Below are 18,813 nucleotides of genomic sequence, written 5' to 3' on the forward strand. Positions count from 1 at the left end.
TTAGCCGGCCAATGCAATTGAGAAAAACTAAATCACGGAATTTGTCCGGAAAAAATGACCGTCTGGAAACCCTGTTTAAAAACAGTACAAAAAATGAAATAATAGTACAAGATGAAGCAATCGTCGTCAACGTGTTATAATGAACATGTTGCTTGGCTTGTGTTTCAGTTCTTAGGCAGCACGAGCGTTGAACAGTCCAAGGGCTTCGACGTTGTTAAGCAAGCCATTCAGAAACTGAACTTCAGCCAACAGCTGCGTAAAGCTGAAGGCGTCAGAACGCCTAAGGTGGAGCTCACGATTTCAGTAGACGGGGTCGCCATACACGAGCCAAAAACTAAGGTGGGTACACTGCACGAATTTTTCTTTTAGAGTTTCGACAATTATGTTGCTCATTTTCCTCTTTAAACAGAGTTAAAATGCTCATTTTCCCCTTTACAGAGCTCGACATTAGTTGGATTAGTTGCCTAGCTAAAGATATTTATTATTATTATTATTGAAGATATTATAAGAAAGACGCTGTATAATTTAATCATCAGTCATCGAAACCCACTTTTTTGTCACCAATTATTCACTTTAAAGAACTCGATATTAGATGGCTAACTAAAGATATTTATTATTATTATTGAAGATATTATAAGAAAGACGCTGTATAATATAATCATCAGTCATAGAAACCCACTTTTATTTTTTGTCACCTAAACTGTGGTCACTGTGTTGTGGGAGTATTGGATTGTGGTAGCGCACTCACGCCCAGCTATTATCAGAACTGCAGGCTACGTGCCTATGTGCCTATTGTTGCCATCCTCTGCTGCCTATTGTTGCCACTCCGCCTTCACTTCCTGCCTACGCTGCATTTTTATCCCATTGTTAGCAATTTGACGAGCGAGGTTTTATTTTGGTTAAATTCTCACTTGCTGACCATGACATTTCCGTGGATCACTGAACAGGTTACAAATATTTAATTCTCATAGGAACGACTTAAATGACGCACAATTCACTCTTTGATATTTATACCGAAACATTTGTTACTTTTTACGCAAAATTTCCTATCAATATGTGGAAGATTCAAAGTACCGAATCTTGTTACTATTCAAGAAAGATTTCGTCACTAAGTTACCGAAAAATTTGTTACTTTTTACGCAAAATTTCCTATCAATATGTGGAAGGTTCAAGGTACCGAATCTTGTTACTATTCAAGAATGATTTCGTCACTAAATTGTTAATGATATAATTTTTACATGCGAGCAACATATTCGGACTGATTTTTTTTGCGTATTTCAGCGCAATCTACACCAGTACCCCCTTCACCGCATCAGCTACTGTGCAGACGACAAGGCTGAGAAGAGGTTCTTCAGCTTCATCGCGAAAGAAGGCGACTCAGACCAGCAATCGTGACTTTTCTTTATTTCTTTCCGTGATTGTTCTTATTTCTTTTCGTGATTGTTCTTTATTTCTTTCCGTGATTGTTCTTATTTCTTTTCGTGATTTTTCTTTATTTCTTTTCGTGATTGCTCTCTATTTCTCTTCGTGATTGTTCTTTATTCTTTTCGTGATTGTTCTTTATTTATTTTCGTGATTGTTTCTTTATTTCTTTTCGTGATTGTTCTTTATTTCTCTTCGTGATTGTTTTTCTCATCGTGATTGTTTTTCTCATCGTGATTGTTTTTTATTTATTTTCGTGATTGTTCTTCATTTCTTTTCGTGATTGTTCTTTATTTCTCTTCGTGATTGTTCTTTATTTCTTTTCGTGATTGTTCTTTGTTCCTTTTTGCGATTGTTCTTTATTTATTTTCGTGATTGTTTCTTTATTTCTTTTCGTGATTATTATTTATTTCTTTCGTGATTGTTCTTTATTTCTCTTCGTGATTGTTTTTCTCATCGTGATTGTTTTTTATTTATTTTCGTGATTGTTCTTTATTTCATTTCGTGATTGCTCTTTATTTTCTTTTGTGATTGTTCTTTATTTCTTTTCTTGATTGTTCTTTATTTCTCTTTGTGATTGTTCTTTATTTCTCTTCTTGATTTTTCTTTCTTTTCGTGATTTTTCTTTATTTCTTTTCGTGATTTTTCTTTATTTCTTTTGGTAATCGTTTTCTATTTCTTTTCGTGATTTTTCTTTATTTATTTTCGTGATTATTCTTTATTTCTCTTCGTGATTATTGTTCATTATTTATTTTCGTGATTGTTCTTTATTTCCTTCGTGGTTGTTATTCTTTTCGTGATTGCTCTTTATTTCTCTTCGTGATTTTTCTTTTATCCTTTCGTGGTTGTTATTTATTTCTTTCCGTGATTCTTCCTTATTCTTTTCGTGATTGTTATTTATTTATTTCCGTGATTGTTTCTATCGTGTTTTTGACGACAGGCGGAGGAGATCACGCTGACCATCGGCCAGGCGTTCGACCTCGCGTACCGTCGCTTCCTGGAGACCTCGGGCCGGGAACTCGAGCTCCGGCGTCAGGTGGCCGCCCTGCAGACTAAACTCAAGGTGGGGGTCTGCAGACCGAGGGGGAGGTGAGGGCCCTGCAGACCGAGGGGGAGGTAAGGGTCTGCAGNCAGACAGACAGACATGGCGAGCACGATAGTGCATTTTTCCATATATGAGAAAATGCGCTAAAAATGTCGTTGTTTCTTCAGAAATATAAAACAAATTGTTTGTCGGTTTGGTAACGAAGTGTCGTGTGTACAGGTGGCTGAGAGCGAGAACGCTCTCCTGCGGCAGCAGCTGCAGAGCTTCAACGGCGGCGGCAAAACCGAAGACGCGCGCCTCTGCGACAACGGATCTAGCGTTAGTCCTTATACTTTTTAGTTATTTTTGTATCATCCGTTATTATTTTAGATCTAGCGTTAGTTCATATACTTACCCGTACTATTTTAGTTATTTTTGTATCATCCGTTATTATTTTAGATCACGGATTATTATATTAGATCAACGATTACTATTTTATATCACCTCTTATTATTTCATGTCGTGTTTTATTAACATCCATGGTGAGCGTTGTAATGTTTACGTTGTTTTGATGTTATACTTGATGCATCTAAGCTCACATACGCCTGTGAGCCGTAATGTAATGTCGGGTTCCAAAGGCCGGATCCCTTGTGAATCAAGTCACGACAAGTACAATCGGCAACAGGCCATGGCAACAGGCCATGGGCCTATTTCTTCAGTGCCGACACTTCTATTCTATTCTATATCTATACTACGAACAAAATATTGATAAATGAATACTTTTCTCCACGTGTAAATGAATTTATTCGGTAATTTAGATGTCTTGTTCAGGTGGTTGACGACTGGACGGAGCTGGGGGGAGAGAGCACCACAGACCCCGACGGCAGCTCTCCAGGCTCGACGCTGTCGTCTGGCATACCACCTCTCCCTCCTCGCTCTACCAAACAAACTTTAGAGTGAGAATTTTTCATTATTTGCATACTTGTAAAATCACAATAACCCTATTACCAATGAATTAAAAGCATGTACATTTTATTTATCCAAAGGATTTAATAAGTTTTTCTATAAGCGTAAATTATTGATTGAATTCTTTCCTTGATGTTCTCCGAATCCCAGCTAGCCTCTTCTCTTCGATTTAATTATCAATTAGTGTAACATGCTTATTTCCTAATCCAGAAAAATATTTTTTCTCTCTCGAATGTACTTAAGTAAATAATTATTTGAAATATTGTTAAGCCCGTTGATTAACAAGATGTAATCCTTCAGCGACCTCCTGGACGACAGCACCAACGACGGTGACACCGACGACAGCGACTTCAACCCACGGGCCGAGGACGACGAGTTCAACCCGAGAGCTCCCTCCAACCTGCCGCCCAGTCTGGTGCCTGTCTCTTATACACATCTAGATGTGTATAAGAGACAGGTTGTGNGTTCGCTATTTACTTTCATAAATTATCACTAACAAAATCCAACCAGTCTGGTGCGATGTTCGCTATTTACTTTCATAAATTATCACTAACAAAATCCAACCGGTCTGGTGCGATGTTTCCTATTTACTTCCATAAATAAACCCTAACGAAATCCACCCAGTCTGGTGCGATATTTCCTATTTGCTTCCATAAATAAACCCTAACGAAATTCCGATACTGTCTAGGCTTATGTCCAGCTGGCTTCTGTAACACCCCCCGTGAAAGCTGTAGTAAATTCAAATTAATTGAAGTGCCATTTGTTTATTATAACTAGTATGGAGTTCTGTTAGTTGGTTCTCACTAGTCCCTTGTAGCATGATGGCAAACTAGACCCGTAGCAAGGATAGTTATCTTTTGTTCTCCGCCCCGTATGATTTTCAAAAATTAATTTTACATATTTTTCCAAGTTATGCCTGCTTTTTCAAATGCCAGTCGTTCCCGTGTCGCTTTATTGAATCTCCAGTCGTTCCAATGTTGCCTCAATAAATGTTTAAGATTTAGCTCAGTAAATATTTAGCGCCAGCATTCTCACCTCGCAGAATCTTCAGTGTTACAATCTGAACCTCATTTTAATGTTCGAAAGTTTTAATCTCATTCATATCCAGTAATTCTTATTCACTCCCATTGAGTGGTCAGCAGCCATTGTTTACATGTTGTCAGCAAAGGTTAGTTTACAATATTTCCTCGCATTTGCCAGGCGGCACCGGCAACCATGAACGGCTCGACCGCGACTATAAACGGAGGCTCGTCGTTTGGCCGCCGTCATGACGAGGACGACTTTGACCCCAGGGCGGACGAGGGCAAAGTTGGGAGTCAACGATCTGCCCCACAATCATCCCCACCTCCTCTTAGTGAGTGTTCTGTCTGCTCATTTAAAATATGTTGCTTTTTCGCTAGGGCTAGGTTAGGCAGTCTAGGTTAGGTACGCTAGGTTAGGCAGGCTAGGTTAGGTACGCTAGGTTAGGTACGCTAGGTTAGGTACGCTAGGTTAGGCACGCTAGGTTAGGTACGCTAGGTTAGGTACGCTAGGTTAGGTACGCTAGGTTAGGTAAGCTAGGTTAGTTACGCTAGGTTAGGTACGCTAGGTTAGATACGATAAGTTAGGTACTTGTTGTTCCTGCTCAGGCCGACTTCAGTCAAGGCTTGTCGCTTTTTAGGTACGAGTATACATTAAAATACGTAAAAGCATTACCTAGCTTCAAATTTTCTACCTGTTAATTAAACGATCTATAATTGCACATGTACCAACAGGATTATTACTTGAAACACCTTGAATTGTTGTATTTAGTACTTACTATGAAGCCACATTTGAATTTTGAGAAAGACATAAGCAGTGAAGTAAAATTGCTTCATTGTAAAAACAATTATCCTTAAAGACGAAGCAATTTATCTAGATAACTCATGGGAGAAAGTACTACAGAAACTGTTGCTTCGTATTGTGATAGCAATCTGCACTTACATAATTGCACATTATGTTGCCGCAATTGCAAACTTGGTTACATTAATTCCAAACTCCGTCCCAATTATTGCCAACTACTTTGCATAGATAGTGATTAGGCCAGGCCATCTTCATTGCAATTTACGCTTCACGTTTACTGCAAATTATATTAAAAGCGTTACAAATTGTGTTTATAGAGGATAATTTTCATAAACTTTGACAATGATATTCGCTTTATTACAGTCCCCCCTCCTCGCCCGTCCCGACCTCACGAAACCCAGCTAATCAACCAGCAGGCGGACGACATCTTCGGCAGCGTGACGGATTCGTTCAGTTCCGTACCGTCGCCGCAGATCAAGTCTTCCAATGATGACATTCTTGCGCAATTTAGTGAAATGAAGGTTAGTGAAGTTTTTTGTTCGGCCAATAATACATTAAATATCTAATCAATTGAAAATAATTGGCCATACATTGAGTTATATGATTTGCGTAGTTTGTCTTTAGCGCGTCAGGGACAGCTTTTTAATTTGTCTTGCATGCGTCAAGTATCCTTTTCGGGTTACCGTGGCAGTGATTTAACCTGATTGGTTTTGATATTGACTTTGGAGTTGGAAAATTGTATAAGGGAAATTAATGAATTAATTATCCTGTGGACGCCATCAAGAGAATTGCAAACTTTCTCTACTCCAGCAGGCACATGATTAAGTCGTACATATTTCTCATGCCTTATTATTCTCCGATCAGATAGGTTAAGTTCTGTTTGGTTTTATCTTTAAAGTTTTCTTTGTTGTAATTTGTTCTCTTCTTATCTTCAAAGGGAAAATGTTTTCTGGTTCATGATACTTGCATATATCAAATCTTTTTCTTCAAGTTTTTTTTAGATTAATTAATGTGAATAGGTTTTCCTGCAACCCTCATTATTACGATTATTTATGGCATGATAAGGGTTAAAATCTGTTTTCAAAGCAACGAACTCCATAGTTGAGACATGGCGCGTTCATTTTCTTTTTTTTAGGTAGTTTTCAACATGGTTGAATTAGTATAAGGCTGACCCATCAGAAGCCCATTTTCGCGGATGTAGTTCGTTGTTCTCCTGTGACGTCACTGATCTCAGTGACGTCACGGGCATTAACCAATCACCGAAATGCGATCAAACCAGTCAACCAATCCGTCATGGGAATGATGGGTTTGTTTACGTTTCTCGATCTACGTGACGTAACAAGAAATCCGAACTGAAAGACGGAACTTCTCGTGGGTCAACCTTGTATAGTTCAACCATGGTTTTCAGTTCATGAAACTTATTCCTTGTTACTGCTCAGGCTGGCTTCAGTCGAGGCTTGTCGTTTGGCACAGCAGATCAGGACTTCACTCTGGACAGCTTGGACCCACTCAAAAACTGAATTAGCATTTGTAATTGAGAAGTTTTTCATGGTGGTATCAACGGTACAGATACACGAGATCTTACCTCGGTTAAGAAAGGTTTGGTGGCAATTGAAGATTTGAGAAATTAGTCTGCTTTGGACACACTCAAAAATTGAATTAGCATTTGTAACTGAGAAGTTTTTCATGGTGGTATCAAAGTTGCAGACACATTAAGACACCTCGGTTAAGAAAAGTCCGGTGGCAATTCAAGGTTTGATAAATTAGTCTGCTATTGTTACAAGAAGACTTCCCTGGAGACGGAATCAGAATTTAAGACGCGTGGATGAGTTGAATTTGGCAACACAATTTTAAGCTTAATTTTTGGTCGCTGTGAAGCTAAATTTTCGGGAAAAAAATATATTGGAACTTATGGTTAATAAAAAACATGAATATATTTTTCTACCGATTTGATATTTTTATCGACATGTAGAATAATTATTATCATGATATTTTTGTTTTTAGTTATAGTATAGCCATGTCAATCCACGACTGTCAGAATTCAGATACACATGGTGTGATAAACTAAATTTTATTTTGATTTAGTCTTTTAGTTTTATCATACCTTGTATAGTAAGGCGTCTGACTAAACGATTTGAATTTGATTTTGAAACGAAAAAGTGTCTGTTGCTATGGTGAATTCATTGATTTAAGCGCACTCAGTATAGTTTAGCATAGCGTTATTATTTAGCTGTATACTGCAACTTTATTTTATTCACTTCCAGCGTATTTACAATGCTATTTTTTATTAATGACCGTATTATGTATCATGTACGTATGTAAGGTACTACCGCACAAAATAAGGATAAAAAATCTGGGTTCTTTTGCGCTAAGCGACTGCCGTGCCTGCACCATAATTTTGTCGTTAAAATTAATCAAAGATCCATTACAATGAAAATATTTTCTTTTCCGAGGAAAGTTACTCAGTTTGAATGCGGACCACCGTGGAATTTATAGCGGGGTAAAATACCCAGTTTCAATACGAACACTTCACAAATTTTAAGAATTTATCATTGTCGTACCGAATTTGGTTTGGTTATACGAGATTAAATTGAAAACTATGTATAAAACTCCGAATAAAGCAGCCAATGTTAATAATGGTACCAAATGGTGCTTGTTAGTTTGTGTTATGCTTAAAATTCGCTTTTCTGTTGTGATTTGATGTTGACAACATTCCGTTGAATTAGGGTGAAAATGTATAAATCATGAGATGAAGAAATCATGAGATGTAGATTTCTTTAAAACATGATATCGTATTTGAATCTACGGCTGTAAGTGCATTGATATGCATTTGTAAATCCATATGACGGAGTCTTGTGCATTTACGAAGTCTTGGAAGATGATGCATAAGACGGAGTCTTATGCATTATCTTAAATACTGTCTTAAGTTTGTTATAGTTATTGATGTAGATATTATTAGATTTACCCAGGAATATTATCAATTTGAAATCAATACAATCGCATAATAGATTTATAGTGTTTTTTCAGATTGTTAACGTGCATGCCCATGTAACTAATTTGTATATTTTTTTGTTAATCTTATTACCTACTCTCTAGATTGATTACATACGAGTTTTGTCCACTTCACATTATTTCTTACTTCGCAATCCCTTCTTTATCACACCTTATTATTTTCACGTAAACTGTTTCTCGCTGCGAAGCATTTATAAAGATTCAATATATCATTAAGTTCACACTCATGACGATTGTTCATTCCTAATTGTGCAATCTGAATTAAACGCAGAAATTCGATTCGAATTTTTGATAATTGTAGAAAACTTAGCATCTTTTTTAATATTTCCCTAAACTAGGTACTACGAGCCAGGTCACAAATCGTGTTTAGCGTTATGCCTTAAATCCCCTTAATTGATCGAAAATTTATTTTTGCTAATGTTGCTTTCTGTTAGACATTTTCTTCATCTTGTGTGGTTTACTTCTTCCTATAATTTCGAGCCTCATAAGTAAAATAACTTTTTTTTTGCTCTCTTTAAATAAAGGCCCACTTGCTCGGTTCTAATGAATTTATTTGTCTTTATCTCTTTCTATAGATTTTTCTTTGCATATTTAATGCTAGAAATGATTGTTGATGTCTCAAGGTTTCAAGAAAAAATTATTATCGGAAGGCGTGAAAGAAGTGGAATTTAGTCCTAACTTCCTAAGTCACAAGTAACGAAAAGATATAATTTCATGAGAAAAAAAAGTAAGTTTTCACAATATTTCTTTTGCTCTATTTCGGAATGCTTGAACTAATTATGCTTGACGTAGCACCCATTCGTTGGACAAAGACAAGGGGGTCTTTAATTATTATAGTTATTAGATTACTCGAAAATGTCGACAATGCCTCAATAATAATTCCCCAGGCTAAAGAATTCTTAATTGCCATTTTTGACGGGAATCTTGTGGGCGATTTCCCTTCAGACTGACACATTTTAAACTTGTACTGTCGAAAACATGTCTGCGTAAATTAATATTAATAATTAATAGCCAATAGAAAAAAAGACTGTGTAGGCAGAGCAGTGGGTCGAACAGAGACTACAATAATAATTGGTCAGAAAAATTTGGCTTGACTCGGTAATTCGGTTTGTGCCACTCACCAAATGAGCACACTACTTCTACGATGTACTGAACGCAATAAACCATCAGTCTCTTTATCAGCACATTGAAATTGGAGCAATTAGAAGCTAATGTAAGTAATGCACTTTTGTAAATATAAAATTTTCTCTCGCACTGATATCATTGCACCTTCTTGCCAGAGTCTTCTTAAGTTCAATTACTTATAGTTTTGGGTTCTAAGTATGGATACGTTGAATTGCTAAATTCGAGAACTTACAATCATGTCTCGTATTAAAAAAACTACCCCTCATGAATACGATTTCCGCTAGTCCATAATCATAATAACGTACAGATCTTCTAATCCCTATCGTGTTTACGTTTTTTTTATCACTCGACTGTGATAAAAAAAAAAACTGCGCACGAGCGCCCCAAAACAAGGCGTAGCACCGACCGATTGACGCCATGCGTGTAGGTACTGCGCTTGCTTCGTGGCGTGCAGTAGCGCGAGAACCGTAAATATTTAAAAACTACTTTAATAATTCAAAAACTACTCTTTAATAATTCAAAAACTTCTTTAATAATTCAAAAACTACTTTAATAAATTGGAAGAAGATTATATACGTAGAAGGATTAAATAAACTAAAAGAAGATTATATAGAAGGACTGACAGCAAAAGCGGCTAATAATGACAAACTTGATCTAGACGAATTAGAGTTTTTAGGTAGGAGGAAACTGGATGACATACTTGAATTAATGATTGGCATTACTCCTGATAATCCATTACTAACTGAATAATAACAAACTATCTGAAACTGTTGATATATTTTATTTTCTCTTGCGCAGGAACATATGAAGAGAACGGTATTGTAATATATAATACTAATCCATATGAAAGAATTTCTAATGAATGAGTTTTAGTTAGAGTTTTTGTCAAAGCATTGTTGAATTTATTGGGCGAGTTCCCTAAAAATTCCTCATGCAATCCAAAACCACGTTATATTATTTATTGAAAATTTAAAGGAGTACGAGAGCGAAAAGCAACCTACATAGGGAGACGGGAAAGCAATGCAAAGGGCGGCTGGCACCAGACAGTCACAGGGATAAAACGGGACGCGGGGGTGGGGGAGTTGGGGTGAACACAGACGCCAAGAGGAGATAGCTTACGAGGGGGGGGGGAGCTCGTCTTGTTGTTGTTTACATCTCTTGAAAAATCGGAGCTTCAGATTGAATAAGAACAGCAACAAATGCTCGTTGCAAGTTTCAAGGGAGACCATTTTGAATAATTTTCGAAGTTAAAGATGTCGGTGAAAAAGGTTCAGCCCATGGCGGAAATATTTCAACCATGCTTCAGCCATTTGAGTGCCAGGGAATAGAAGCAAGAAAAATAGTGGATATATCGGCAGCAGAAACGTAAGGAACAACCGCACTGCTGCAGTAGCCGCTCGGAAGTCGTCGTGAGAGTGTCGTGGTGTGCGAGTCGACTTTTTAAAGCGCTAGGGGCGACTAGCGTAAACGTGGACTTGTTTACGTGGCATTGGAATACATGTTCAAAAATGAATTGGAAATATCGATTTATTTTTATACGTTATTAATAGATTAAATATCCAGTTTCAATAAGTTTCGAAATGAACTGTAGCATTTAGTTGGACATTTAATCGCTGAAATATGTTAAGTTTATTTATTATTTAGAGTCTTTAGACCAATTTTTCGTTGATTTCAAAGTAAATCCACTAGACCAGAATTACATTTTACAGAAAGTTGACATCGTACAATATGTGTTTGTCACTGTTTGTGTTTGAATCATATTATTTGACACAACGAAAATATATCATAAATGCATTTCATTATTTTCCGAATCCCTGTCAGTTTGACAAGTGTCGTTTGCAAGGTAATGGAATCTGTTGTGAGGGATCGATTGATAGATCATTTGACTGCTAATAATCTCCTATCAGACTGTCAACATGGCTTTATTGCCGGGAGATCCTGCACCACTAACCTNCTCAATCAATCGTCAGTTATGGAAAGATCGGGTTCCAAAGGCCGGATCCCTTGTGAATCAAGTCACGAAAAGTTCAAGAATCGGCAACAGGCCATGGGCCTATGTCTTCAACGCCGACACTTCTATTCTATTCTATTCTATGTGAACTCATCGATCGAAATCTTGAATTCACTAGTTAGCCAACTATTAATTATAATAGAAAACAAAGAAAATCATCCTAAACTGAGCAATAATTATCATAAATAAAAATAAAATAATAATATAGAAAATAAAGTAAATAATATTCATTAACTCGTCAATATGAATTGTCAGCCAATTTCTTTCAATTCGTCGCCTAACCTAAAGGAATCACAATCGTAAATAATAATTGTTAATTCGTCACAAATGATTATAACTAAATATATGAGAATCATTTTTGGAATGCGTGTATTGAGTTATATAGTTAGAATTATTTCTACTAGCTGACAAAATGACTATTAATTAATCATTAGTCACTAACAATCTGTAACTCATAATGAGTATACATATTATCAATAAATGACTGTCGTTAATTAATACTTTGGAATCGATAATAATTTATCATAGGCAATCTTCATGCAATCAATAAGAATAAATCGATTATCAAGTAAGTTATCATAAAAAATGGTTAACTAATATATAAAACTTATCGAATTCTCAATAATAGCTGATAATGCCTCATTAACACTCGTTAACTCATTTAAATTAATTGCTAATTATTCAATAATTGTTGTCAAATAATTAGAATGAATTCATAGTCAATATCATAATCGCCCTTTTAGTCTATGACTAGCAATAGTTAAGAAATCCAAAAGAATCGTTAAGTTTCAAGAAATAATCAGTAACTCTTCACTAATAATTTATTTTTACTATTAATTTATAACTAAAATTTTTGAAATCTTCGTTATAATTTGTTCAAAAATGTCTGAATGGCAACTATCTAACTAACTTATCACTAACTAACTTATCACTACCAACTAAACTATCCCTAACTAACTAACTTATCACTACTAATTAAACTATCCCTAACTAACTAACTTATCACTACTACCTAAACTATCCCTAACTAACTAACTTATCACTACTACCTAAACTATCCCTAACTAACTAACTTATCACTAACTAACTTATCACTACTAACTAAACTATCCCTAACTAACTAACTAATTACTAGGGATCGTGGAGTGCGCTTGATCTTGCGTCGCAGACTTAGGTCGGGTCTCTCAGTATTTGAGTCACCGCTTGAGTCATCTGTTGCGCCGCCCAGATGGGAATTTCCTTGTCTAATGCGTAACGGCCTCATCTCTGATCGATGCTTTCACATAAGGTCATATAATAGGAATTCTTTTAACGATAATAATCCTCTGGATGCTCGTTAATTTAGGTTCTGCAAGAATAATCTGGAATTTTAGTTTCAACTCAGAATTGGGTTTGGTGAAACTAAAAAGAGGCATGATTAAAGATTAAAAATAAATCATGCCAAGAGGTATGATTAAATTATTATGTAATCAAGAATTTAATTTAAATTATTTCAAGTTAAATAATTATTTAATCAAGAGGCATGATGAAATCAGGAAACTGCTAAACTCATGCTAACAATGACAATGTTATTCTAATCTTCTTTCAAGACGAGAAAATGCGCTCTCTGTCACTCACTGCAGTGAGTAATGAGTTATACTTTTTAACAGGAAGATTCCTACGAAAGTTAATTGATGTAAATAGACAAGCGAACATTGTGGCAGAAGGGCTGAAAACTAAATGAGTTTTGAAAATAGTTAAATATGAGATGTGTCGTAAGACAACCAAAAGGCCTTACGGTTCCTTGAAGAATTTTTCCATAACACATATGAATTCAATGCAGTATTGTACTGAATATAACATTATTAAATATATTTAGTAATTTATTTATTTTAAGCAGCTGAGCGAATGTGTTTGTGAATTGGGCAGCTGAGCGAGAATGAATTTTAAGCAGCAGTGTATTTGAATTTGTGTAAATTCGCATTTTACATCTGAAGCCACGCCTCAATGTATTGAATATGCCTGCATGTGAGATGATAATGTTGAAAAGCCGAAGAAGGAATAACGGGAATTACGCTTAATTACACATGAGCCAACCTTTTTAATCAAATATTCCTCCTTGTGAATGTTGGAAAACCAAAGACAAAAAGGAATAGCAGGAGTAACGTTTTACTTATAAATCCATCTTTTTTAGCGCATTTTCTCATTTATGAAAAAAATGCACTATTGTGCTCGCCATGTCCGCCTGTCTGTCTGTCCGTCCGTCTGTCCGTGACCTCAAGTTTCGGTCGACGAGAAAATGCGCTCTCTGTCACTCGCTGCAGTGAGTACTGAGTTATATTTTTTTATTAAATATACCTTCTTGTGAGTGCTGAACCCCCAACGACATAAAGGAAAAACAAGAACAGGAATAGCGTTTTACTTGTAAAGCCGTTTTTTGTTAAATATGCCTCCTTATGAGTATTGAACAGCCAAAGACAAAAAAGAAATAGCAGGAATAACGTTTTACTGACGAAGCCGACCCCTTATCATTAAATATACCTCCTTGTGAGAAGATAGTGTTGAAAAGCCGAAGGCAGGAAGGAAGGCTAACGGAGATACGGGGAAGCAGGGAACACGTCGGCACGGCTGCCAACTGAGGGAAGTTGAGGTTGTTTGAGGGAAGCAAATGGCGTTGCTACGATTTTAGCACATGGCGATTTCTTGACACACTTATCACTACTGTTGCGGAAGATATGTACTTCGAAAATTTCTTATGTACTTAACGACTGTGTACGTTTCAATGTACTTGCAAGACTCAATGAACAGTTATGTTACAACTCACGAAATCTGTCACGAATATGGCTAATTATGTGTATAAAATTTGACTGTGGCTTGTCCACACATTTTACGGAAAGTAATAGTTATGTGCAAAATCCTGATTGTTCGAAAAAGGGTAATATAAACAAATCCAGACTCATTTACAGTAACGGATGATTTTAATATTAAGCTTAGAATACCTGAGTATGCTGGTCTGTTGTTCATAAATATAAACATAAATTAAGGCACGTATATGTAAATAGAGGCATTAAAATACCATTATATGGAAAATAACAACTCTAATTTCTCGTGTTCAGTCGTCAAGAGAGAAGCGTTGCAAATAACTGGGCTGTAGGGGCGGGGGGTGCCGTAGGGTCAGGTATCTGAGCTGAGAATAGTTGTATCAGGTTGCCCTCGCTGTGACTCATGTGCTACGTCACGACATTCGCAGTTCTCATGTGAACGCGGCTTGCAAGTTTGAAAGCCCTTAAACTAATCTATAGTTTGAGCAATAATCAGTGCTGCAATCTTATGAAATGAAAAATAATGTTTGCATGTTTGAAAAATAATGTTTGCATGTTTGGAAAATAATGTTTGATAAATAATGTTTGCATGTTTGAACGCCTTGAAACTAATCTGCAGTTTGAGCAATAATCGGTGCTTCAATCTTATGAAATGAAAAATAATATTTGCATGTTTGAAAAATAATGTTTGATCAATAATGCTTGCATTTTTGAAAGCCTTGAAACTAAGCTGCAGTATGAGCAATAATCGGTGCTTCAATCTTATGAAATGAAAAATAATGTTTGCATGTTTGAAAAATAATGTTTGCATGTTTGAAAAATAATGTTTGATAAATAATGTTTGCATTTTTGAAAGCCTCGAAACTAAGCTGCAGTATGAACAATAATTGGTGCTTCATTCTAAGGAAATGAAAAATCTCAAGCCTGTGATCCATCTTGGATCGTTTGATATTTTTATTCATTGTTATATAGAGATATATTAAAGTTGAAGCATGACACTCGGTGCCTGTGCAGAAAGCTTATGCATTCCTACAGTCGCAAAACACTTACATAGTACACATATAAGGCGACTATTGCGAAACAGCACACAAATAAACAACGCTAACACGCTAACACTCTAGCATAGCACATGTATAGGTATCTCAGTGTCATACTCTAGTAATACAAGTTTACACGGTCTACGCTGCATTCACACTTCCGACACAAAATATCTACACATCGACATTGGCTGCGCAACACGTTCTGTTCGTACAGCCGCAGCACAGCTCACATTTGCAGCTACATACATGCAGTTCTCGTTTACAGCTGCCACATTTCACAGTAGCAGTACTCGTTTACAGCTGCCACATTTCATTGCAGATGAACTGTTCACAGTTGCCACATTTCACAGTAGCTGTACTCGTCTACAGCTGCCACATTTTACAGTAACAGTACGAGTTTACAACTGCCACATTTCACAGTAGCAGCCTATTTACAGCTGCCGCAATTCATTGCAGATGTATTGTTTACAGCTGCCACATTTCATTGCAGATGTACTCGTTTACAGCTGCCACATTTCACAGTAGCTGTACTCGTTTACAGCTGCCACATTTCACAGTAGCTGTACTCATTTACAGCTGCCACATTTCACAGTATGCAGATGTACTCGTTTACAGCTGCCACATTTCACAGTAGCTGTACTCGTTTACAGCTGCCACATTTCACAGTAGCTGTACTCATTTACAGCTGCCACATTTCACAGTAGCTGTACTCGTTTACAGCTGCCACATTTCACAGTAGTAGTCTATTTACCGCTGCCGCAATTAATTGCAGATGTACTCGTGTGCAGCTGCCACATTTCACAGTAGCTGTACTCGTTTACAGCTGCCACATTTCACAGTAGCTGTACCATTTACAGCTGCCTTACATTAGCACATGTGATAAGGTCTCCTTCTCTCAGTGACAGTCGGATGACAGATGAAGAGCGGTCGCGGGCAGTTGTAGGAAATCTAATTTTAGCATTGAAAACATTCATCTTTTACACCGCATTGACTTCAATTATAGAAAACAAATTGACTAATGACGTGTACAGGAATAAGCATGTTTCTTTAGGCGCAGAACAACCTCTACCATTTAAAATGGTACAGTAAAGAATCTGGCGTCGCTAAAACAGTCATAATTTTTCAAAAAAGGAAATAATGTTCTTTTATGTCGTTAAAGAATATTTATACTCTGTACGAGACAAGTGATGGGAAAATTTCTCTTCTCAAGTCCAATTTCAGCCTAATCTAGGCTAATTCAATAACATTCCAAATTAATTAATCTTTTTTTATCAATATTTCAACCCTTATTCTATTTTATTTTCTGTGGAGTGAAAATTTTTGTTATTTCCCAAATGTTTATTTTCTTCGGAATTATAATTTGTTGACAACCTGTATAAATTTAATGTATAATTTCATCGACACCTAGAAATAAATATAGCGTGAATTGAAATTGGGCTCTCGGGATTTTCATTTAATTTTACAGCGATCATATTCAGATTGACTATTTCTTCGTTTACTCCAGATGTCAAGAGGACTCGCCTCCTTTGTTCTTTATTCAACATAAAATTTTATCTTGTGTGAACGTGCAGAAATAACCTAATAATGTTCATCAGTAAACTGCTGACGCCATTGTAACCCGCTGAATTTCCAATTTCAAAATTACAATCACAAATCAAGAAATTAAATCAGATGCATTTCTTATGAAAATCATTGTTAACATCCAGTATTACATGCTTTATTCCAAATAGGCTTGATTTATGGTGGGAAAAATGCATCAGAAATTACCCGAAGACCAAGAAGATGGTAAATATGCACTCCTAAACGGCAGCAGCAGCCATAATCATCGCGACGCTAAACCATCACCATTACCTGGAGAAACGATTGAATCCACGTCAGATACTTCATCTACGATCCTTACAAACAAACCTTTAGCTAAGAAGGTAAGACCTAATTTCATAAATTTGAAAAACACTTCATTTCCTGCCACGTCGATCAATGGATACGCCGACGAAGCGTCAAAAGTTTCAAATAAAATGACCAGTTCAGCGATCAATGGCGACTGCAACAATTCGGGAAATATTTTTGCTGAGTCTTCTTTGAGTCCCACAAGTTCGAGCGTAAGTCGGTCATCGAGTAACCAAGAATTAACTGCAATAAACGGATCCATTCCAATATCCACCCTCACTCGACCTGAGCCTTCAACAGATCCTGTTAAAGACGCCGTGCTTCCACCAAAAATTATTTCCCGTTTTGTTTCCCCTGATGCGGCAAACAGCCCCAGCGATTCCCTCTGCTCCACCGACTCCACGCCCTGGAACATCGACGGCACAGAAACTATCGTTGAAAACCCCTTCAAGGGAGGCAAGGGTGGTGCATTTCAGGGCTTGAAAAAGAGAACTCCGTCTTTTATAGAGCGAGAACTTAGCGCTCTCCAGGAGGAGAACAAGCAGCTCAAGGCATCTCTCAAGGAGGTAAGACACATAAATGTACGAGTATCACAAGTTCTCGGGCATTAATTCTTTACCGGTAAAGCTTTGGTAAAGCCTTAGTCTTTACCGGCCTTATACCGGTAAAGCTTTGTCCATCGAGTTAATATTAATTTATGTACCATACGAAGTCCATACGACACCTCCGTTGAATATTTTTCTGCAACTTTGGTCTCTAGTTTCAAAATAACTCTCGAGATATTGAAATATAAAGTATGAATTTTAATTTATTTTAAGGATAAATGCATTCAAGATGGATTATCAGCTTAAAACAAAATCTGCTAAAATTATTTTCTTGTTATCTACCTCTTACGCTTGAAGTATCTTATATAAAGTTCCAAAAATATAAAATAATTTAATATTCTTTCCGAAAAATCTTAGCACCTTTCGCTGAAAGAACATGAATTAAGACAGGGCAACGAAAACGAAATAAATTTCCGGGTTTTCAACGTTGATTGAAAATATAATGAGCCATAAGGTTTGCATGTGCATATCTGAATATTATTTCGCCTACCGGATGTTTGAACGGGCAGTCCCATGAAGGAACCTTAATGTAAGTTTTTCTAATTAGCGCATCAACTTAAACTACCAAAATTATTATCTATTATACCTCAGAGTTGACAAGGTTCAAGAATGCAAGCAGCTGCTATCCAGTCATTTTATAGTTGCACGGTTTTCCATAAGGTTTGCACATGCATTTCGGAAGGTTATTGAACATACCGGTCCGCATTTCAGGCAGGACGTTTGAACGGCCAATGGCGAGCGTACCACGAGGAACGCCAGGGCTACGTGGAGCGTCTGTTGTCCACCATCCACTCCCTCCAGCAGCGTCACGAACCATCGTCCTCTCCCCCAGGAGGTGGCCAAAAGGTGCGATGCCATCAAAAGTGGTCACTCAAAGAAATGAGCATAACCTTGTCCAAATATCGATGCACTCTTTAACTTGTGCGGGGCACTCTGACCCAGTTTGACACAGTGACCTAGTGACAAAAGAACGTACCAGTGGTACGTGCGGAAAGTGTTTCAATATTTGGAGAAGATGACTCACTCAGTTTTCATACAGGGTCTGAAAAATAATGGTGTTCACTATGAAAGTATCGTTAAGTAGAATATCAAGATAAAT

General features: G+C 36.8%; 2 protein-coding genes across 2 annotated transcripts in view; both read left to right on the forward strand.

Moving 5' to 3' along the window:
• Positions 1-7,154, forward strand: part of LOC108667435 (PTB domain-containing engulfment adapter protein 1-like) — a 32,377-nt gene extending 25,223 nt beyond the window's left edge. The window contains 9 exon segments of the mRNA XM_018154459.2: positions 169-339; positions 1,282-1,417; positions 2,361-2,485; positions 2,687-2,785; positions 3,278-3,402; positions 3,713-3,827; positions 4,613-4,766; positions 5,597-5,754; positions 6,673-7,154. Of these exon segments, the coding sequence (XP_018009948.1) occupies positions 169-339; positions 1,282-1,417; positions 2,361-2,485; positions 2,687-2,785; positions 3,278-3,402; positions 3,713-3,827; positions 4,613-4,766; positions 5,597-5,754; positions 6,673-6,753 (1,164 nt within the window). The 3' untranslated portion in view covers positions 6,754-7,154.
• A 9,448-nt stretch (positions 7,155-16,602) lies between these two features.
• On the forward strand, positions 16,603-18,560 carry LOC108667436 (the record flags this gene model as incomplete). Its single annotated transcript, XM_018154460.2, has 2 exons — positions 16,603-17,675; positions 18,426-18,560. Coding segments are annotated over exons 1-2 (849 nt in total), but the record flags the coding sequence as incomplete, so codon positions are not given.
• Positions 18,561-18,813: the final 253 nt, after the last annotated feature.

Source organism: Hyalella azteca, unplaced genomic scaffold (assembly GCF_000764305.2).
Source record: "Hyalella azteca isolate HAZT.00-mixed unplaced genomic scaffold, Hazt_2.0.2 contig1551, whole genome shotgun sequence".
In the NCBI taxonomy this organism is placed as follows: domain Eukaryota; kingdom Metazoa; phylum Arthropoda; class Malacostraca; order Amphipoda; family Hyalellidae; genus Hyalella; species Hyalella azteca.